Consider the following 22,837-nt stretch of genomic DNA (forward strand, 5'->3'; position numbering starts at 1 on the left):
TTAATCAAGCTTTTTATTTAGAGCTTCTGAGAAGATTGCATAACAGCGTGTGACCAAAAAAGGGCGTGATTTGTGGCAGACAGGAGACTGGTTTTGCCACCACAACAATGCACCCGCTCACGCAGCCATCTCACTGTGCCAGTTTTTAGCAAAAACTAGCATGCCTTTCTTGCCCCACATACCCTACTCACCTGACTTTGCTCTGTGCAACTTTTTGTTTCTGCAAATGAACAGGGACATATGAAAGGACAGTGATTTGAGAATGAAGAGGTGAATAAAAAAATGAGGGAGGTGCTGTCAGCCATCAAAACACATGCGTTTGAAAAATATTTCCAAGAATGGAATCACAGATTTGACATGTGTATTAAGTGTAATAGGGAGTACTTTGAAGGTGATAAGTTTGTTTTGTAAAAAAAAATTTAAATACACAACTTTGAAAAAAATTCCATTTATTTTTGAGTACCCCTTCGTATTTGCCTCATAAGGGCTGGAAGAGACAAGGTAACAATGCCAGGACCCTGAGCAGGTTTCCTAGGAAACCCAGCAGTCATGCTGTACCCTTGTCCTTCTAGTGCTCAAAAAGCTGTGATGGTGGGACCCAACGGAGAAGGGCTATTTGTGTCAACGGCCGAAATGACGTCCTGGATGACGGCAAGTGCACTCATCAGGATAAAGTAACCGTTCAGAGGTGCAACGAATTCCCCTGTCCACAGTGGAAGCTGGGAGAGTGGTCAGAGGTGAGCAGGGAGGACCAGAGGGCGATTATGTCCCTGGGCCATTTCTGATGCTTTAATTCGGGGCCTCGCCTGGCTAGTTCAAGGCTAACCCTGCTGTACCTCTCTCCTGCTGTTCTTGGAGGACACAGCGTCTCCACTCCTCCACATGTGCGTGGCTCTGGTCCGGGCTGAGATTCAGAGGCTGGGCTGGATCACCCATGACAGTGGCTTCTGTTGGCAACTGTGGCGTTCCAGTCCCTAACCTTGCCTCCCCTTGCTCCTTAGCCGCACACTAAAAGGAAACCATGATGTTGTTCATTGTAAAACTGCACTGGTTTAGATGCAAAGTCAAAAGGAGAATTCTGACTTCCTTTGTTTGGTTTAATGGAAGAATGAGACCCTAGGATTTCTTTTTTTCTTTCCTTTTTTTTTTTTTAATATTAGGATTTTTGATGGCAAAGTTGGTTACATGTTGGGCTGCTGACTGCAACATCAGCAGTTCAAACCCTCTAGCCACTCCTCAGGAGAAAGATGAGGCTTTCTGCTCTCATAAAGATTTATAGCCTCAAAAACCCAAAGGGGGCAGTTCTGCTCTGTCTTACAGGATGGCTATGAATTGGAAATCACTCTACAGCAGTGGGTTTAGTCTCTTGGTATTAACATAGCCCTGTGTGGTGCCCGCCCCACAAGCAGGTGACTCTCTCTACTGTCTTTTTTTGGGTGACAGGGTGGGGGGTTGAGTTGCCATCAAGTTGATTGTTGCTTAGGGTGACCTCACGTGTATCAGAATAGAATTCTATTCGAAAGGACTGTCTGAAGCTGATGGTTGGGAAGTAGATTATCAGGCCTTTCTTCCAAGATACATCTGGGTAGACACAACTTGCCAACCTCTGCAATTAGCAGCCACCCATGTTAACCGTGCTCCAGCGAAGGCCTTCAGGGAAGGGAAGTTCCTGTACCTGTGGGCCCAGTCTGACCTGGGGGAAGAAAGGGTGCTGGCCTGCACCAGCTGCGCCAGCCATGTCCGTGTCTAGCCTGCTGAGGATGGCGTGCTTCTTTTCAGTATCAAATGTCATGTGACTCCGCGTAGAATATTGGGATGACAGGTGGGCATTCTCCTCCGATCAAGAGTGGTGGTCTTGGGAACCCACAGGGACAGTTCTCTCCTGACCTACAGGGTCTCTGCATCAGCATCGACTCGATGACCATTGAGTGTTTTTATGGGTGTGTGCATGTGCGTTTGCTTTTGAGGGAGAGTTAGTAGGATATTATTAATGCCTCTGAAATGGTAAATGAGTACCTTGACATGTGATTTAACCAGGTTTGACGACGTCCAGAAAAACTAACAACAAACCTTTCCAAGTATGATTAGTGAAATGGGTGTGGGAAGGTCAGCTTGTCAATTCAGTATGTTCCAAAATCTCTTAGATAAAGGGGCTGGAAAGAAAGCAGTCATATGTCAATGCTAGCTCTCTCTAGGCAGAGACCGTTGAGGAGGGTCATTATAACGTTCTCATATGTTTTTCTACATTGTGAAAATATCTGTAGTAAGCATGGATTATAGTTAACACTTACGAACGCTGTGCTGGACACCTTAATTGGATTTCTGTGTACATATTCAAAATCCTGTGCAGGAAGCACGGATCTTATCTCCGTTTTAGAAACGAGAGAATTGGGGCGAGATCATGTGATACATACAGTCTCCTATAGCTGGTTGTATTCCGGGGAAAACCTGGGTCAATGAGACAGAATTCCCTGCTCTGCTAGAAACGAAAACCAATCCGTACTATTTTAGAGCTCGGTGCTTCAGACAGGCCCAAAGTTCATATGAATCCAGGCTAAGTGAGGGCATGAGAGCCTTGTTATATTTACCAGTTGCCACGGGAGACAGGAGCTACTGTGGGAAAAAGGAAAGCCACACCTGGCCCTGCTCATCAATGAATGACTCCCAGGAACGACTGCGCCTTGTTCTGAAATGACCCTGAGCGGCTGTACGTTTTATTACAGTGCTTGGTCACCTGTGGAAAAGGACACAAGCACCGCCAGGTCTGGTGTCAGTTTGGCGAAGATCGATTAAACGATAGAATCTGTGACCCAGAGAGCAAGCCCGCCTCCACGCAGCCTTGTCAGCAGCCGGAATGTGCGTCCTGGCAGCCGGGTCCCTGGGGACAGGTATTTTGAATGATAAGGTTCTTAGCTGCATTCTTTCCTTCTTATCTGAAGAGAGCTTGGAGAGGGACATTCCAGCAGTGGGAATTGAAGATCTCAGGCCTGCGGCACTCACTGTACTCCTGTGACACAAAACCGGGGATCCTGTGTGCCCCACGTCCAAAGCTGCCAACTCCCTTACAGTCCCACGTACATCTCTGAGTCCTTGAGGTCAGAAGGGTAGCCCTTGAGCCCATGAGAATTTGAACAAATTCATGACAGCTTTCATGGCTGGCTGATGTCATTTCCTAGTGGGGTCAGAACGTCATTTGCAAAATGTGGTCCCGTGCCAAAGGCTTTGGCAGGCAGGCATGGCTAGGATTCTGAAAGGGTATTTTGGCTTAGACTGTCAAAAATTCTTCAGAGAAAGATGGAGATTGCTGCTCCCAGTAAGAGTTACAGATTCAGGAACCCACAGAAGCAGTTCTACCCTCTTCTATAGGGTTGCTATGAGTCGGAATTGACTCAATGGCTGTGAGTTTGGTTTTGGTTTTTAGTCAACTCTAAAGACACATCTTTGGGGCTACATCAAATAAATCAAACTCTTCTACCAGCATTTGTTAGACAGAAGATGGCAGAAGCATCACCCTTGGAAAGAGCCGTTCCCGAGTCACCCCGTCTGTTGTTTCCACAGTCTCCGCTTGGAGCCTTCTTCAGGGACAGAGCGAAAGTCTCTCCTGGGTTTGCACAGGAGAAACTGAGACTTTTGGACCAGAGCCCTTCCTGCGAGTTGGGCTGCTAACTGCAAGGTCAGCAGCTTGAAACCACCAGCCTCTCCTCGGGAGAAAGCTGAGGCTTTCTACTCCCGTAAAGATTCACAGTCTCAGAAACTCACGGGGGCAGATCTACCCTGCCCCATTGGGCCACTGTGAATCAGCATGGACTCGATGGTAGTGAGTTCATGGGAGATTGCTGTTTGGGGTTTGGAGGAAATATAAAATCAAAAGTCTGGGAACTATTTTAGTAGCACTCCAAGCTCCCCGGAGAATCAGCATGCCTGTCTGCTGTCACCTCTGTAATCTAGCTCTCTGTCTTCCCTGACCAACCACCACCACTTTGGTCCTCTAGAGCAGTGGCTCTCAGCCTTCCTCAGGCCGCGGCCCTTTCATTCAGTGCCTCGTGTTGTGGTGACCCCACCATGAAATTATTTTCATGGCTACTTCATAACTGTCATTTTGCTACTGTTATGAATCGGGTGACCCCTGCGAAAGGATCCTTTGACCCTCCCCCCCAAAGGGTCACGACCCACAGGTTGAGAACCGCTGCTCTAGAACAAGTCTTCACTTCCAGGTATGCAGGTAATAAGTGAAAGAAGTTTCACCCCTTTCTGCACTGACCGTGACTCTGACACTCCCCTTGTATCACACCCCCAGTCAGAATGACAGACACTGGGTGATCCCCAAGGAAACAGACTCCGTGTATACAACTGGGTCCACCCGCTCTTTCCAAACCAAACTCACTGCCATTGGGTCAGTGCTGACTCAGAGTGACGCTTGCTCTAGGACAGGGTAGAACTGCCCGTGGGGCTTGCTGAGACTGTACCAATTTATAGGAGTACAGAGCCCCATAGTTCTCCCTCGGAGCGACTGGTAGAGCAGCTGGTAGTTTTGAACTACTGACCTTGCAGATCTTGATGGGCATAATGTCATTGAGTTCCCCAATGACTGATTAAGGAGCCTTCCTGGTGCGATCGTGAAGTGTTCTACTGTTCACCAAAAGATTGATGGTTCAAACTCACCAGTCAGCTCTTCAGAAGAAATTAGCTGGAGATCTGCTCCCAGAAAGATTGACAGCCCAGAAGACCCCATAGGACATATCCACTTCAACAGGATCACGATGAGTTAGAATCTGGCAACTCTGTTGGGGAACTCTTTTTGTAATCGGTAGCCAGTCTTTGGAGAAATGTGTGTTTTAGTCCTTTGTCCGTGTTTGAGTAGGGCTTACCCCCCTTGTATTATAGGGTTGTAAGATTTCTATATACTAAACCCGTAAGGAGTATATAATTTTTCAAATATTTTATCCCATTCAATTGATCGTCCTTTCATCTCATGACTCCCCTTGAAATTCCATGTGAATTTTACATTCAGTCTTGCCATTTCTGCCAGCTGGTTTTTGGAGCTTTGGTGAGGGTTATGTTGAATCTCTGCCACACTTTGGATAGTCTTGCCATCTTCATACGATGACTGCTGGTCTGAGAGCAGGATTGTGGGAGAGAACACTACGAAACACAACACCACGTTACTCCCATATTGACATTTACCAACCTTTGTATACATTAAGCAGTCCCCTGGTTGCTGTAAGCTTTTATTTTTTTTATTAGATTCCAGAACTCAGTGATTCAGGGGGTTGATTTTGTCAGTTTTCTCCAACTTAATGGTTGGAGGGACTAAATCTTGAAGTCTCTACTCACTTCTATCACTTTACAGCTTAAACCTTTGCTTTCAGCTGATTTATATAGCTATCAAAATATACCTTTTAGTAGCTTGGCTACTTTCTTTGCTACCTGTGTGCTGTGGTGTGTGCGGCTAACTCTTGGAGGTTGCACACTTAGACGATTTCAAACATTTTGCCCATTATAAATAATTTTAAAACAAGCATCCTCATACAAAATGGTTGATGAAAATTCTGATTATTTTTCCAGATAATGTCCAAGAGGTCGTAACAGTTCGCAGACCTCTGTTCCGGGCTTCTGTTAGCAATGGCACTCTGGGCATTGTGTGAAGGTGATAAAAATGCCGGGGATACGTTCTCATTTCTCCGAGGTGTTCAAGGCCACCGGGTTGAACCCTTACAAACCTTACAAACCAACGGGAAGCAGAAATCATTTGAAGTGTCATATTGATAATTGATCAGCAGAATTTTCACAGAAGAGGACTGTGCATTTACCCAATTTCTTTCGGTGCCAGTCCTCCGGCCTATGTGTTGGAAATTATTATCTCTCGTAAAATGTTATGGGGAAAAAAAGGGTGAGAGAAGATTTGCCGAACTGTATTTATTTATTTATCTTTATTTCTTTCTCCCAGTGCAGTGTCACTTGTGGTCAGGGATACCAGCTAAGAGTAGTGAAATGTATCATTGGGACTTATATGTCGGTGGTCGGTGACAATGAGTGCAATGCAGCGACTAGACCAACCGAGAGCCAGGTGAGTCTCCTGTTCTGAACTCAGTGATTGGGCTTAGATTCTCAGATACTAAAGCTGGCTAAGGTTCAGTCGAAATGAATCCCTTTCACTGATTGGAGCAGTTAATTGATGAGTAACCTTATTTAGATTTACCTAGTTGTTGTATTAGGATCTAATAATCTGATGTATCACTTTTATGTTCTCTGGCTTTTGAAGAATATGTAGGTTTGATTTTCATGCTTAAGGGATGGTAAATGTTGATGGTTTGCTTTTTTTCTCATACTCGGGTTTCGTTTGTTTAATGATTTCAACTTGGGGATTTTATAACAAAGAGTATCATATGTTCAAGAAGTAGTGTGTTAGCATCAGCTTATACCAACTTGCAAAAGCCGATTGGTAAATCTCAGGAATTATGTGCAGTTGTCATGTGTGGTTGTTACACACAGCCATTATTAAAAATAAATAGTATAAGCATTTAATTAAATTAGTCTTAAAACAAAAATAACAAAAACTCAAAGCTTATAACTTTTTCATTATTTTTTAATAGCTATGATCTTGGCCTTAGTTATTACCAATTTCATATGTATGATAAAAGTACTATGTAATGGATTGACACTACACCTTTCTGCTGCTTCAACCTGGACTCAGTGAGGTCAGGTTGGCAGCTTGAAATCAACCATGGTGGGAGAAGGCAGCAAATGCTACAATTCATGACTTAATTTATTACTTTGTTGATTGTCTAGGCCTGAGAAAATTATGGATAAAATGTTAATAATGCATATTAAGCTCAAAGAAACTTGTGTCTACAGCTGTTAGCAAAAATCATAGATATATATACATGTATATATATATTTACATGTATATACGCATTTGTACTCACACACATTGACCCAATGGCAGTGAGTTTGGTTTGGAAAGAGAGGGTGGACCCAGTTTCTGGTCTTCAGAAACTGTTATCTAAATCAGCAAAGAAACAGTTTTTATCTTTGGCGAATGCATGTTCTTTTACATAAGTCTATTATTTCACTTTCATCTTCCACTTAAAAATAAACAAAAATGTCAAATAACATTTATGTCGGAACTTTATTCACTCAACAGTTTCAGCTACAGTTTAGTCATGGATTCTAGAGTTTGGCAAAACTCAGCAGAAACATTCCAGGAGAGTCAGTTAGCTGTAAGGAATTTACAATGAAGAACTGTATCATTTGTGGACTGTATGTTATGTATCCCTTATCTCAATAGTATTTATAATAAATACACACCTGTTTGGTACATGTGTGAGCATGTACACATAACTGTTATCCATAGGCACGCATTCACAACCTTTTTCTGGAGAGCCAGTTGATGGTAATTTACCAGCACACCATGCTGTGCAGGCCATCTGTTTTGGCATGGTTTGTATAAAGTGACTATGTCATGAGAAGACTTGGGTTTGCCTTCCAGCTTGGCAAGTGGTTGAAGACAGGGCTTCATCCCAGACAGTGCCCAGAACTTTTTCTCTAAGGCCCGCGTGGTCCGGCTCTTGCCTCCATTCTGAACCCGTTGTTGCCTTTGCTGCCTCACGAGCGTTAGCAAAGTAAATGGACACAGCGGTGGCAGCAGCTGCTGACCGGTTTCCGTACAGCGCATTGAACTCGTGAACTTTTATTTTTATTATTTTATAGAAATATTCTAAAGCACAAGTGACAGGTGTCATGGGTTGAGGAGTGGGTCACTCCCTTCAAACCCATTCATTTCCCTTTTAGTCATTCCATAACCCCACTGCCTGGAGGGGCAGTTACCCAGCTGCACAGGCAGGATGATCGCTTCAGTTTGTGAAGAGTCCCCGTGGCCTTCTTTGAGCCATGGGCAGAAGAATAGGCAAGGTCTGTAGCCAGCTAACTGAATTTCACACTCTCTTTGTAAATTCCAAGAGATGAGGAGCTGCCAGTCACCTTCAGCCGGGAACCCCAGCACTTCACCCTGAGTCTGACACATTTTAGGCATTCAATGAATCTGTATTGTATCAAAGAGTATTTACCAACCACCGAGGTGGGGAGGACGGTGAGCAGGTCTGTACTTTGCTTTCCCATCTGTAAATATGGGAGGATTATCTGCACACGAATGCCCCTCCATTCATTATCAGGATTCCCTCTGAGAGATTAAAGGGTGTTACACAAATTCCAGGCTTAGGTGTACTCGTACATCTCTTATATTCACAGTTGACCTTCACGGTCTTTGGAGTTATCTTTAAGTAAACACAGAAAGCAAGTTCATGGTTAGCAAAATTCAATTAGAAAAGGAACTGAAATGTGAGAACAGAATTTGGCCTTTGGGATTGAGAACAGTTAACCATTTTAAAATGGCAGCCTTATTTTTATCAATGTATGTGCCATTCTCCATTATTTTAGAACATTCCTTCCAGAAGAACAGTCACATGCATAGCTGCCTGCCCTGCGTAAGAACATGTCCCATTGTTTCTAGTCTTGCAGCTGAGGAAAGTGGAGTCGCGAGAAGTCACACTAAGCCCTTATAATGTGAAGCATTGCAATATGTGTTGGCTTGAAGGTAACTTCGTTTGGCTTTTCTTTTTTCCCTTCTCACGTCTAGGACTGTGAATTGCCATCTTGTCACCCGCCCCCAACTACCCCAGAAGCAGGGCGAAGCATTCACAGTGTACCAAGAACCCAGTGGCGCTTTGGGTCTTGGACTCCAGTAAGAATGAGAATGGGAGAAGAAGCTGAGAGGACAGAGGGAGGGGAGGGGAGGGGAGGCAGGTGGTCTTTGGCATGACTACAGAAAGTGGGTTACATCCAATATCTGACCCTATTAGATGACATCTCTGCACTATTTTACCTCCATGCCCAGTGCTCCGCTACTTGCGGCAAAGGCACCCGGATGAGATACGTCAGCTGCCGGCATGAGGATGGCTCGGTGGCTGACGAGAGCACCTGTCCAACCCGGCCGCGACCTTTGGCAAAGGAGGACTGTTTGGTGGTGCCCTGTGGGCAGTGGAAAGCTTTGGACTGGAGCTCTGTAAGTGAGGGCATTCTTTGGAACTGGGAGGGGACTTGAGAATGCACTGGAGAGCATGAATAGTAGGGGTTCACAGAAATCAATGGGTGATTTTCACTTGGGCTTAGAATGTGATTTAAATGATTCTGTTCTCCAGATGGGCAGCTAGCATGAGTCTTAGTTTGGTATGTAAGGAACAATACATTATTAAATGTGTGCATCAGTTGATAGTCTAGAGCTATGTACCCTCTTGGGTGCATTAGAAATCCTAGTGTTGTATTAGAAATACCGAGGGCTTGTTGAGAACATGGTGAGGGCTGGGCCTCTCATCTCAAATCTTAGCGCCTCCTACATCCTTATTTCCATAACTCCTGTGAGCCCACGAAGCTGCGTGGCTCTTGGCTTCCCAGGGTCAGAGTGAGACCTGGGAATGTTCATCTGGCACTGTGAGTTCGGCTGTTTCTGTTCACACCAAGCACCACCGTGTCTGAAGTCTTACTGCCTCTTCAGACACTGCTGGCAAGTGACAACTGACTTCCCCTTCTTTGGCACTCGTCACCCTTTATCTTCTGCTCACCCTTGCCAAGGACCCCTGCTCGTACACACAGCACTCTCTTTCCTCCGCTGTCTCTGAGGGGCTCTATCACCTCTGAAATAAACTTGGGCTCTTTTCAAAGTGGAAGCTCCTTTGTCTTCAAGCACTCTCCCCTTCCTGAATCCCAGAGTACAAAGTTGGGGTGGGTGAGGAGAGAGCGGGAAGAAAATGGAGATTAATTTCTCAATAAGTATTACCACATAGATATAAATCTTTGAAGTTAGTGTCAAAGAGAACCATGGAAAAATCCAGTGCTGATATTGACTGGCTGGATGACCTTGAACTTCAATGTCCTCTGATATTAGAAGGATATCAAAAAGAATAGCCACCTTATAAAGTGATCATGAAGATCATATGAGATTATATGGTAAATGCCTAATTTTTAAAAGGTAGTACTCAATAAATGGTAGCTGACCCCCATGCTCTCCTGCCTCAAGGATTCAAACAGCCGTTCATCCATCTGATGTCACTCCAGTCACCAGACTTGTGAAAGCTAACTGTAGAAAGAGCAGTGAAGAATGAGTCAGAACGTCTCTGTTTTCTTGGAGAATCCTTTCACTGAACAAATAGACATACCGTGCAGCAGCAGGCACTGATAAGTCTGAGAAGGAAGTCCAGCAGAATAATGGTGTACAGAGTGGGATGTGCTTTTGATCAAGTAGTCAGAGAAAAAGACCTGGGCCTGAATGACATGGAGGAGTGAGCCCATAATACAGCAAAAGGTACAGTGTCAACAAATACCCTGTAGGGGTGTTCTTGGCAATCACAAGAAACTTCCAGAAGGCCAGGTGACTGGAGCACTGAGTAGAGGGTGATAGGACAGAGGCAGTGCACGCAGCAGGCCACGGTAAGGACTTTTGGACAGACTAATTTTTGTGAATTAGGAAAGTGTTGGAGGGAATGACATGAACTTCCTTTTGCTTTTAGAAAGGGCAGTGTTTCATGATCTGGAGATAACAGATGTGGGCAGGATTGTTAAGAGGATCCATTCTAAAGCTGATTGCATTTGGGCAGCAAACAGAAGATGCTAGCTTAGCCTCGAGAGGGATGTTTGGCAGGTCTAAGAAGTGACCGGGTTTGGGATATATTTGGGATACCGGGCTTAAAGGGTTTCTTAATGAATTGGATTTGGGATGGGAAGAAAAGCGGAAACAGGGATGGCTGTTCATTGGCCTGATCACCTGGTGAATGCTGGGATATTTGCTCAACACATGCACATTCACGAATTTCTGACCACCAGTCTTTTCTCTTTCTGTCTGTTCTACCTAGTGCTCCGTGACCTGTGGGCAAGGTAGGGCCACCCGGCAGGTGGTATGTGTCAACTACAGTGACCACGTGATCCACGAGAGTGAGTGCGACCCGGATTATATCCCGGAAACTAGCCAGGACTGTTCCATGGCGCCATGCCCTCAGTGGACCCCGGACAGTGGCCTGGCCCAGTACCCTTTCCAAAATGAACACCATCGGCCCACGGGCGTCAGCCCCAGCCGCACCCACGTGCTGGGCGGAAACCAGTGGCGAACTGGTCCCTGGGGAGCAGTGAGTATTCACTGAAGCCTTTCTTGCTTTGCCTTTCTTCTCTCTCAGGTTGAGTTTGGGGGTACTCCTGCGGTCCAGCTCTGTTTGTCACAAGGGATTGCCATTGTGCATTTTCATTTGTCGTGAATGAATTATAAGGGGTTATTTGTTGTCCCTGAAAAGATGCTGCTGCAGGATGCAGTTTGCATGCATCTGTGCGCTGCGAGGTCTGCACGGGCACCCACGCGACGTATCATGGAAACCTGGTGACCGATCCTTAACGTAATAGTAGCTCAAGATGTGTAAGGAAATTAGGAGGACAAGGAACTTTTCTGAAGGCTTGGCTCAAGGACACTCATTTCCTTCCTGCTGTTTTCCAGCGGAGGGCAGGGAGCTGTGCAGTTTGGGTCCCTGACTTGCACACAGGGAGATACTAGACCCGGTCACCTCCTTTCACGGTGAGGCCCCATGACCTGGTGAGCGGCCCAGGCTCTTCGGAGCAAAGGTGCTTGGAATTGATCCAAACTCGTTCCCTTTGAAACTGTGGGGCCTTACTCGGGCCGCCTCCTCTTTGAGCCTCAGTTTCCCCATCTATGAAAGGAAGGTCTCCATAGTCTAACTTTCCCGGGTGATTGTAAGAATTTAATGAGATGACACAAGTGAAGTGCTTCATACTCTGCTTGATGGCACATCAGAGGTCAATGTTGGCAGTTATCTTTCTTATTATCACTACAGTCTTTTCAAGGAACCCTCGTGGCACAGGGGGTTAAACACTGGGCTGCGGAAAGGAAAGCGCTGGTTCAAGCCCAGCAGGCGCTCTGTGGGAGGAAGATGTGGCAGTCTGCTCCTGTGGGGAGAAATCCTCCTGGGGAGGCCCACGGGGTCTGACAGGCTGGCCGTGAGTCAGTCTACTCCATCGTAGGGGGGGTTGATTGGGTTTTATCATTAACCTCAAGTTAATAAGAACTTGAAAAATATTTCTTCCAAAGACAAATGGCATGCTTTTCCTATTTGAGTTTCACTCAAGCGTTTCCCCCTAGATAATGACGGTGTGCAGTACTGACAATGCCTGCTGGAACTTCAGGAGGGTTGAGGTAGTGGGGGCCCTGGGTAGGCAGGTAGTCAGCAGGCGTTTCCTCATCACTTGAGAGTCTTCTGTTTAACCATAGACTGACTACTAGTTCCTTCCTAGAACTTCCAATTGTGTTTCCTTGCTGGTAGGATAAAAAGCATTGGCAGGGAAGCAAAGCTGTCTGTCTCGCCCATAGCTGTGTTTCAGTAAGTTAGTTTCCCGTAAATGCCGAGGACCTGGTAGGCCTTTTCACCTACTGCAAGCATTGGTTCTCTGCACAGCGTCTGTCATTCCCTTGGTGTCCTCAGCCTGCCCTGTTTCCTTGGCCCGGGTTATAGGAAATGTCAGTTCTGAAAATACAAGGGTGATTAAGCGAGGTCATCACCGAGTGTCTCATAATTTTTTTCCTGGTTGAAAATTTTAAAGCTCATGCTGGTGAATTCTAATGATAGCACTAGAAATTGTAATGAAGAAAAGATTTAAGCTGTTCTTATTTAAGACGTTATTTGGACAATAATGAATTCTCTTTAGATTCCATGACTCTGCCCTGGAGCAGAGTCCCCAATTAGGAAAGACTACATAACCTTTTTTTTGCAGTAGTAGGCAAGAACATTCTTTTTTAAATTATGTCTGATTTTTTGGCAGGGGCGGGGGGAGGGAGGAGGGATTTTTTTTCCCCTAAGAAAAAGTGAGTCGGCTCGATGCCGGCTGGTGTTTTTCAGCCTCAGCTTTATGCGCATGACCTGCTCATAGAACGCCTACCCGGGGCATGCCAAATGGACCTGTGCCTTGCCCACCTGTACACCATCGCACACCTGTACACCATCCTCCTGCCTCCATGGCGAAGAAGGAAGCAAAGGATTACAAACACCTGAGCAGTAGGGTTTAAAGTTTCCTGCGGGATCTTCCGTAAGAACATCCTGTTGTACTTGGTTTCAGTATCAACAGCATAAACCCTGGGTGAGACCTTCTGTGTGCCAACAAAGGGTCTCTGGTTATGAGCAAAAGGGAGAGGACTGACCAGCGAAGCTGAAACAAAGAAAGCAGATGATTTGGTCCTAGAAACAACGAGGACCAGAGCATCTAGCTACAGGCATCTATACAAAATCCAGGCTCTTTTCCCCTGCAAAGGACTGTGTAGTAACGGTTGTTGGCTTTGTGGTCCATGGGAAATAGAGGGCAACTACTCAACTCTGCCAGTGTAGTGGACGGCAGTTAGAGGCAGTGTTACACAGAGACGCAGGGGCACATCTGTGTATCAGTAAAACCTTTTTCTCCTCATCCATCTCTCCCTCCTTCCCTTTCTCCTTCTTCTTCTTATAAAAACAGGCTGCATGGGGATTGGACCCGTGATTTGCTATTTGCCAACACCTGTTCTAGACGGAGTAGTATCTGAAGGCGTTTAGGGAGTGTCTGTGTTAATGAGTCCCTTCCAGTTTTGTCTTACCATTGAATGCCTATATCTAAGACTCAGATTCCCAGAAACACTAGATTGGACTGACTTGGCCACGTGGCCATGCCTTGATTCAGGCAGGGCAGGGCAAAAACCTGGCTGCTATTGGCAAATGTGAGGGGGTGGGGGAGCTTGTTGGGCAGGTAAGAAAGAGGATTGTCCACTGGCCCCTGAGTCTTTAAGGGTTGCTCTCCTTAGTTTTATCAAGCATGGATAATAAATGTAACTCACATTTTGCTCCTAGGTATAGAGTCTATTCAAAAAAATATTTACCAAGCGAAATGTTGTCATCTAAAGAGAACAACAGCATTTGCAACTAAAATGGTCCAGAGTGAAATGCTGGAACCTTCCACCATTCAGTTATTAGACGACTACATTGACCACTCGGATATCACCTGGGGGCCACTTTATGATCACCTATAATTTGGTCCATGTCGGCAGGGAGACTAATTTCAGGCTCAACACAGTAAGCCGTAAAATAGACACACGTCATGCTTCCGGAGAAGCTAACTGACGAGAAGCAGGGTTTCGGGCGTGATAGTCTGGTCATTGATATCCATGGGGGATTAGTTCCAGGATGCCTCACTGACACCCAAGTCCAAGAATACGCAAGTCCCTTATCCAGAATCGTGTTGTTTGCGTATAACTACTTATATTCTCCTATACATGAAGTGACTTCAAAAAGTTGGAGGAGAAATGGAATTAAGAGAGTGAAATTTTTGCAGGAGCTTTTTGAAGCCCCCGCCCCCCCAGCTCCAATCCTCTAAATCCCTAGATTACTTATACTACCTAATACAATATACATGCTGTGTAAGTAAGTAGTCCTTGGTGTGGCCTCATAGGCTTTTGAAGGATTGCTTTGCCCACCCAATTGCTCCAGCCACCCCACCCCTGCCCGTACATGTGATCTACTGTTGGTTGAGCACATGGATGCAGAGCCTGTGGTCTCGGAGGTCTGTCCATGCTCCAAGATAACACTGCGTTAGGATGAGACAGAAAGCAGCTCTCAGAACCTGGAACACACAACTCTGTTGCACATGCGGTTTGCGGCCTGATAAATTATGGGAAATACATTGCTCTGAGGACTAAATGGTTATTTTATATGCAAACTGCTTTTACAGTTTAAGGGTCCGAGCCAGGGATATTAGCAAACACGTTGGGTTTCAAGAAGATAAGGAAATTATGTAAAGGAAGAAAAAACAAAGCACTCAAGATGTAGATAAACACCCAAGCCATGGAAAGCTTGTATGGGAAACAAAAAAATGCAAACAAAAAGCCACGGCAGCCGGGCGAGGGAGTGTGAGCCTGAGAGTGTGTCTGAAAGGAGGTTGGTGTGTGGGATTCAAGGACCTTCACTGGGCAAGTTGAAAAATAAGGCGTGTCTTACGGTCATGGCCATGGGTACCTAGGCTATTGAAGGGACCGTGATGGGAAGGTGAGCTTCAAGGAAAGCATATCTCAGTGCCGTATTCCATGACACCTAAGTGCATGAGTTAATGCAGAAGCTTAATTTCCACATCCAACAATTCATATGACTTAATTGGCCTGACAGCAGCGCAGGCAAATGTTGGTTGTAAGCAAGCACCTGGAGTTTTGGGAAAGAAGGATTTCCGAATAAGTCGCGGCATCCGTGTGCACCTGCTGGTCTCTCGGAGCTGCAGAGAAGGGACTGCTTTGGGGACCAGGAGACATTGTTACCCAGGGGCATTGTTGAGCACCTACTAAAGACCTGCAACTGCCTGGAGCAGCAGCCAGGTTTCTGCCCTCAGCTGTCTGAAAAGACCCATCCGGAAGCGGGGGTGTTCTGCGGGGCTCCTGGGGGCTTTTTTTGTCCTCTTCGGACAACTTAAGGATAATTTCTGCGATGCTGGCCTCCGCCGAGGATGGAGGAGGGGTAACGTGTGGACCGATGTGTTCAGTGTTCCAGTGCCTGCGCTGGCGGCTCACAGCGGCGTGTCGTCGTGTGTCAGGATGAGAACGGATACACCGCAAACGACTGCGTGGAGAGGATCAAGCCTGACGAGCAGAGAGCCTGCGACTCTGGCCCGTGTCCTCAGTGGGCCTTTGGCAACTGGGGAGAGGTGAGAAGGGCCCTCCCCCTCGGTTATTTCCTTTGCAAACCAAGCAGAATCCTTGTTGCTGTCCCAGCTGTCATTCCGTGCCTATTTTCCGAAAGAAGAACTAGCTCTAGTAAAAAGCTTCTTAATTTGCGACTGAGTTACAGATGCATTTATTACCAGCTTGAGAATACGTTAGTAGGTAGCTGAGGGAAATTAGGAAAGATAAAGACCGGTTTAAGTTCTTTATGCGCCTCTGCTGATATTAAAGAAGAAAAAGGAGGCGGATTAGGAGGAGGAGGAAGAAGAAAGGGGGTGTTTTCAGTGTGATTAAAATCCGGCCTGAATGAATCCCTGTCAGTCTTTCCGCCACCATCAGAGTTCTGGTGGGATGTGTGGTATGTCCCCTGTCACCATGGCATAGTGTCTCCCAATGCTGTAACTCCCTGATGAAGCCAGAGTGGGTGCAACTATTCCTCTCGAGGATGATGCACTTGAATCGTGCAAGGGGACACTTCTCTCTACATTCTGAGATAATGGAATCCTTCAACTGTCACCATTTTAAGAGGCACCCGCTGGAAGGCAGTTGCCCTGCGATTGCAAAATAGAGCATGTGGTGCAGACAAGACCGGGGCCCAGTCCAGCTCTGACTCGTATAGGCCTTGTGACCTTGGCAGATAATGTAACCTCGTTGACTGCCGACGTCCTCCTCTGCAAGTGCTTTTGATAATAGCGCCGGCACCGATAACATCCGTGACGGCTTCATGAGATCGTCTCCGTGAGATGCCTAGCATATAGCCTTCAACGTTACCTGCGATTAAATCAGCATAATCATGGTCATTAGCGATAATGATGGTCATTATCTTTAATATCACCATTATTATTAGCTGCACCTTTAGCCCCCTTTATACCTGGAGGGCTTATTAGGTGTGTATTGTTTTGTGTTTAACCACGAGCTCTCTTGACTCTAGAACCCCCAGGGAGGAGGGAGATTGAGTGTGTTGGGCTGGTCTGTGGGTCCTGAGTTTACTTAGGAAAAAGGAGGAGGAATGGCAACCCCAGTGCCCAGAGGGGAAAGGGCAGGACGAGATGGATGACACGTCAGCTCACACTCTTGCCTGTGCCATGCACTACGAACTCAATTTCACAAACTCTCACCTGTAACCTAGTGGACACAGACAGTAAGAGTAGAGAATTTGGAAGTCTTTCATCGACAGTTATGTCATTCTGGAAGGCTTTGCTGAAGGCCAGGAAGGGGAAGGAGTCAGGCTTTGAGACGTGCTTGTGGGTTTCCCGAAACTCTTCAGAGAAGTTCTGTCCTGTGGGGCTGTGATTAAGCTTCCCGTAACTGAGCCCAGGCCAAAGAGGGCTCCCATTCGCTGGGACATTCGCTGTCAGCACAGAGCATTCTGAGTTCTGTGGGGGATCTGGCCCTGACACATCTCAGAAACCAGACTCCACTGGGCCTGGATGTGAGCACACTGGCCCTGTCCAAGAAATACAACGCATGTATCCCTGCCTTGGAAGCTCAGAACTAGGCAAGCGTTTTTATTCAGCGTTCCCACCAAGTTGTTTATTCATCCTAGTCCACAGCCACAGTTGTCCTAGGACGGAGATAGCCTAAGAGATTCTCGTGTCCTGAGGGTCCCTGGAGATTGGAGCCAGAGACTAGTCAGAGGCTGGGTGACAACTTCTTAGAAGTTGTTAAGTAAAGAAGTCCTGGTTGATGTCATGATTACAAGTTCGTGGCAAGGTGGATTGAAAAGGTAATGGAATTTCCTCACAAACTTTTCAAACCCCACCCCACCCCCTCCACCCCGACAAGCTCTCTCCTACCCGAGAGACTAAAAGGAACAGCCCTGGGCAGAGCTGAGTAGAAGCTCTCAGTAAACAAGAGCTTCTCTAGTGGCTGATCTGTACTATTCCTATGTGTTAGCTTGGAGGCCCCCAGTGGTGCAGTCGGTGAAGTGCTTGCCTGCCAAAACGCCGCTGCCCTGGAAACCCTATGGGGACACCTTTCTGCTCTGCACACGTGAGCCCACTTGACAGCAGCCGATTGCTTTGTTCTTCCGCTAGCTTCAATCATGCCGCTTGGTTGTAGTCATCAGTGACTTACCTTGCTGGGATCCCCAGCAGAATTCGGGGAGGAAGTGTGATTTCTTTTGGGGAAACGCACTTGGCATTGATGTTTCAGGCAAACTCATTGCAGGCTTCCCTTTCCTTCTTCTAGTGCACGAAGCTGTGTGGTGGAGGAGTCCGGACAAGACTGGTGGTCTGTCAGCGGCCCAGTGGGGAGCGGTTTCCAGATTTGAGCTGTGAAATTCTGGACAAGCCTCCCGATCGCGAGCAGTGTAACACACACGCTTGTCCTCAAGATGCTGCCTGGAGTGCTGGCCCTTGGAGTTCGGTACGGCCCTAACTGTTACTGATTGTTAACCAGACTCTCTCGCTAACACACCATGTCTGGTGTTCTGGAGCACGCCACTGCAGCAGCTGCTATTGCCACACCCACGGGAGCATCCTCACACGGTGCTGGAAAGGGTTTTCTGTTTCCTCCGTACCACATAACGGAATTCCTATCGTACGTACCATGTTGCCCAAAGTGACTTTCCAGAGTAAGTGTACCCGCTCCTGGCCTGGGATCAGGAATAGCTTCCGTACCTAGGACAAACCCTAGGGCCAGCGGAGTACTGATATCGATCAATAACAACTCTGGGTGATTATTAAGCGTCAAGGGATGCCAGAGGCCAGCTCAGTAGCAGACATTCTACCCTTTGCTACACTGTGGCAGTTTTGGCTTTTTCTTAGAACGATTATCTGCTTGAGACCACAGTAGGTTTGTTTGTGTGTTTGTGTGTTTTTAATGGAGTGATGCTATGATTTGCCTTCTGTGTGACTTGTGGGCAGCTCTCAATGCAAGCATCACAAAGGTTGAAACCGTGGTAAACTAGCATCGGTGGAATCACTGATGGGGTGCCATTCAAGGTGCCTGGGCCACTCGTTCTCTTCCACGACAAGAGGTGAATTTCCACCTCAGTCACTGGCTTCCTTTCTTGTCGCCTTAGTTAGCAGTTGATCGTGTAGCCAAGGCTTACCACTGAAAATACCATGCAAACTGCTGGCACAGCTCTGGACAAAACATAGGATTGACCGTGTGACGGCAACGCTTGTGCCTAAGTTGTGTCACAAACTGCAGCATAACTGCTTCCTGTAAATAGAGTACATGTTCATGTAAATACATTCATTGCGCTGGACCCAAAAATCATACATCCGCTCCTCACTCTCTGACATAGTGAGTTTTCCGAAGACTGCCGTTATGGGAAAATAGGAGGATGGGTGGATCCAAGCACAATGTGATTACATAACTGCCAGATCACGAGATCGCATAACGGCAAACCCACGGAGAATCCTTCCCCAGATAAGTTGACGGACAGCCTTCCCCACCACAGCCCGCCCTTCACCACACGTCTCCGTGTGACGTGCAGCCCCATGCTGTGGCTGGGGAACTAGTCAAGTAGTAGATTTTCAGTATGAAATGGCAGATAATGAAATAGCTGATAAGTAGGTGTGTTACATTATGCCACTCCCAGAAACCTTTTTAAGTCTGTGTGCTTCTATGGGAAAGCCTTGCCCATATCTGAAACCAGCTTCATTTAAGAGCAGATTAACTGAAGGGACATGGCTGATACCTACTGTAGCTTCTGAGTCAAGGCTCTTAGTGTGTGAGATTGTCTCCGCGGGTGTAACCCTGGCTGTAATAACCCCCGAACTTCTTAAGTAGAAATCTAAGCCAACTTAGCGTGTTATCTCGGCTGGCACTGTTTGCCTGGGCTGTGTAAGGATTTCATTTAAGAGCTTAAGAATGCCATGTAGTGTCAAATGTGTGGTTCATCAGGAGTGTTTTGTCTGCAAATCTGGAGTGCACACACACACACACACACACACACACACATCATTTTAAAGATCCTCAATAACCTCCGGATGCTAGGAAAACCCTCTGGCCTTCTAGCATCCCTTCTTAGCATCACCTACTACGTATTATTTTCCATGAGGTTTCCCTTCACAAGCACATGATATGTTTACCCTGTCCACGTAGCCAATAGCAATACCAGAGTTAGGGGATTCTGAAAGTCCAAATGCTCTCAGAAAAGAGGTATTTCTCTCATTTTGTTCAAGAAGCCTCAGAGGCAAGCTTCTGCCTGGCATCCTCCTGTGGAATCCCTGTTAACCTTTTCTGTACGCTCAATTACATCCATTGTTCCATGATTTAATCTCCAGAGGGATCTTTTGGGAAATGGGCAGAAACACCCCCCCGCCAGGGTTGCTATGAATCAGAATGGACTCCCCAGCAATGGCTTTAAATGCTCAAATGTTAAAATGCCAGCTCCATTTTATTTTACGGGAGCATGTTAAGGGCATATACTTTTTTGTTCTTGTTTGCTGGCACAGAGTTTTCAGAAGCACTCACCAAACCAAGCTCACTGCCAAGGCCGCCCCGGGATTGAGTCCAGCCCTACGCACCTGGACCCTCTAGCACAGGGGGGATACCCGCGGGGGTGGGAGGGGGGTTAGACAGTCATTCTTTAGAAAGCCTCATCTTTCTCCCATCGATCAAGTGGTGGTTTTGAACTACTGGCCTTGCAGTTAACCACCCAATGAGTAACCCAGAGCTCGTTGTCTGAAGCCCCAAAGAGAATAGAAACTGAATGTTCTGCTATGCTCAGAAGCAAGCGTGCGAATTTAAAAATAACTTCTTTGCTTCCTCTACCATTTTGATGTTTCTTTTGTAGAGGGACCCGTTTTGAATATATATTTACATGCTTCCGCAGTGTAGGAATACAGCCACTCCTTTTAAATTCTGATTGTTTTTAAATCCCGCTCAAAAACATTATATTCAAATAGATGCATTTGTAACAACTAGGTCAGTACGTGCGTGAAAGAACGGCCTTCCTCATCCTTAGGTTAGGGTTTTGATTTTAATCTTAGGGTGATTTCTTTGGGTTGCGGTCTAGCCTCTAAGTGATTCGAAATCTAAACATGCCTCAGTGACTTGTGTGAAGAGCCATAAAACCTGCATCTCTGGTGCTTCATCAATGTAACTGACAGTGCAAGAGAATCAGCTGTGAAGCGCTGACCCACTGCTCCCAACGGGAAGCAAGTGCAGGGTTTTAAGAGGCCAAGGGCTGCTTCTCCCTCCCAGCACAGCACCCCGTACTGTAGAAACCTGGCCGAGGCAACCGTTGCAGCCCAGTGGGCCTTGTTCACCATCTCTTCCTGAAGAGGAGCAGGACTTTTACAAAGAAATTCCCACCCACTCTTACGGAGGGCTTCCTGCGGCTCCCAACGGAAGCAGCTGGGAGCCCAGGCACCCCGTTGCCTTGCTCTCTGTCTTTAACTCTGGCTCAAGTCCTTGCAGCTCTGGGGTCGAGATTGTGCAATGCACCCCCCCTTCGTCCTTTGCAGTCTTGTTTTCTGTGTGTCCTTTTGGCAAGGTTGGGCTGTTTCTGTAAACGGCTGCCTGTTTATGTTGTTGGGAACAGACACAACCAAACAGACCCAAGTTCAGCCAGTCCCGCATGTCCTGTCCGGGGAACTTGGTCGCACTCTCGTGCCCTTTCTCCTGTGGCTCTGCTCTCTAATCTCTGGGGTTCTTGTTGTCCCCTTGGCCCTATCGAGCCTTCGTCAAAGAGCATCATGCTCAGGGCAGAGTTGTTGTTTTTTTAACTAATAAAGCTAAACTCTTTGGAGGGAGGCATTTGTTTGTGAAAGAATGCTCTGAAATGAGTGTGTCCTGCAGGCTGCTGTAGGTACGGACAGCAGTGTGGGCACTGCCATGACTAGAGGTGGCTACAGTGGGAAGAGGGCCCACGCCCCTCTGTACAATGACAGGGAAACCTTCCCCAGGCGAGGCCAGAGGTCCAGGCTGCTGCTTGCATTCCGTGGTCCCTAGTTAGTCTATCTGCTGGTTGATCCACTGAGAGGCTGCTCCACTTCTCCTTCAGAGAAATTGCCTGTCTTGAGTTTTTCATGACAAACCTGAAAGTGGTCTCTCTGAGCCTTGCTCCGGGTGCTCTGGAGCAATGTGTGTGGACCTGAATAAGAATTTATGAGCTCACCAAGGACCTGTGCTTTGGTTTCTGCCCGGTCACCTACCTCATTTTCATATGCAAGTGTGCACCTTCTGAAGGTAGTAGGAACAAATGTCTGACATCTGTTTTATCGCCTCGCTACATCTGTCTCCAGAGAAAAAAGTAAAGATTGTAAATATCACCACCATATTTTCTGAGTGCCGCTGGAAGCCACCAAGCATAGGGTTGTCTGAATATTTTGAGCAGTACAAATTTCTATGTGCTTGTGTGATAAGGCATATTTATTCTTTCATGTTATTTAATTTTGTATTCAATGTGTAAAACTCAGTGTTTATCAGTAAACTGTAAAGGCAAATAGGCAATGGAAATTAGAAATGCACATTTATGTTTCTTTTGTTTTGTTCAGAGCACATTTTAATTATGTAAATCCCCTCCGCCCTGTACTACCCCCACCCACCCCAACAGTCTGACTAACCAAGTAGCAAGATTTGTGTAATTGGATAGTTCAAATGTATATTTTGAGGGCTAGCTCTAAAATAGTTCTGAATTGCAAATGGTTCTTGGTGGTAGAACCAAAATTATAGAGACTTAACATTTTGTGGTTTTTCTTTCTTTTCTAAAACTATTGTCCTGATTCGTTGAATCTCAACTATGAAAAATGAATGTTCCACTTATTGGATTTGTAGATAATAATAAGACATAGCCAGAAGACAAAACAGAGTGATGAGAAGAAGTGGTTCTGAACATGTAGCGGGAGATAGGTGCAGGGGAAGCTAACCTTGTATGCGTAGCTTTGATTAGGCCTTATTCTTCGTGTTCACTTAGCTGTAAAGGGCTTACAACATTTGTCGATTTTGTCACTTGTTCACTTGCAATCCATTTCAGAAAGCATTTCTTACTAAACGAATTAAAAAAAAAACATATTGTAACATTAAAGTTGGACGTTTCAGGAGCGCCCAGGCTTTTCAAAAAGACGTGAATCATAGAGTTGGCCCTTTAGCACTGTGTTTAGC

The 22,837-nt window shown here is 46.3% G+C and overlaps 1 protein-coding gene across 3 annotated transcripts in view; it reads left to right on the forward strand.

Annotated features, from left to right (window-relative positions):
• Nucleotides 1–22,837, forward strand: part of ADAMTS9 (ADAM metallopeptidase with thrombospondin type 1 motif 9) — a 180,630-nt gene that overhangs the window by 90,099 nt on the left and 67,694 nt on the right. For all 3 annotated transcript variants that reach the window (XM_075549934.1, XM_075549936.1, XM_075549935.1), the window contains exons 21-28: nt 573–737; nt 2,724–2,888; nt 5,948–6,067; nt 8,636–8,740; nt 8,894–9,061; nt 10,905–11,174; nt 15,598–15,759; nt 17,966–18,142. In XM_075549934.1, the coding sequence (XP_075406049.1) occupies nt 573–737; nt 2,724–2,888; nt 5,948–6,067; nt 8,636–8,740; nt 8,894–9,061; nt 10,905–11,174; nt 15,598–15,759; nt 17,966–18,142 (1,332 nt within the window). The remainder of the gene's footprint in view (nt 1–572; nt 738–2,723; nt 2,889–5,947; nt 6,068–8,635; nt 8,741–8,893; nt 9,062–10,904; nt 11,175–15,597; nt 15,760–17,965; nt 18,143–22,837) is intronic.

Source organism: Tenrec ecaudatus, chromosome 5 (genome assembly GCF_050624435.1).
Source record: "Tenrec ecaudatus isolate mTenEca1 chromosome 5, mTenEca1.hap1, whole genome shotgun sequence".
Classification (NCBI taxonomy): domain Eukaryota; kingdom Metazoa; phylum Chordata; class Mammalia; order Afrosoricida; family Tenrecidae; genus Tenrec; species Tenrec ecaudatus.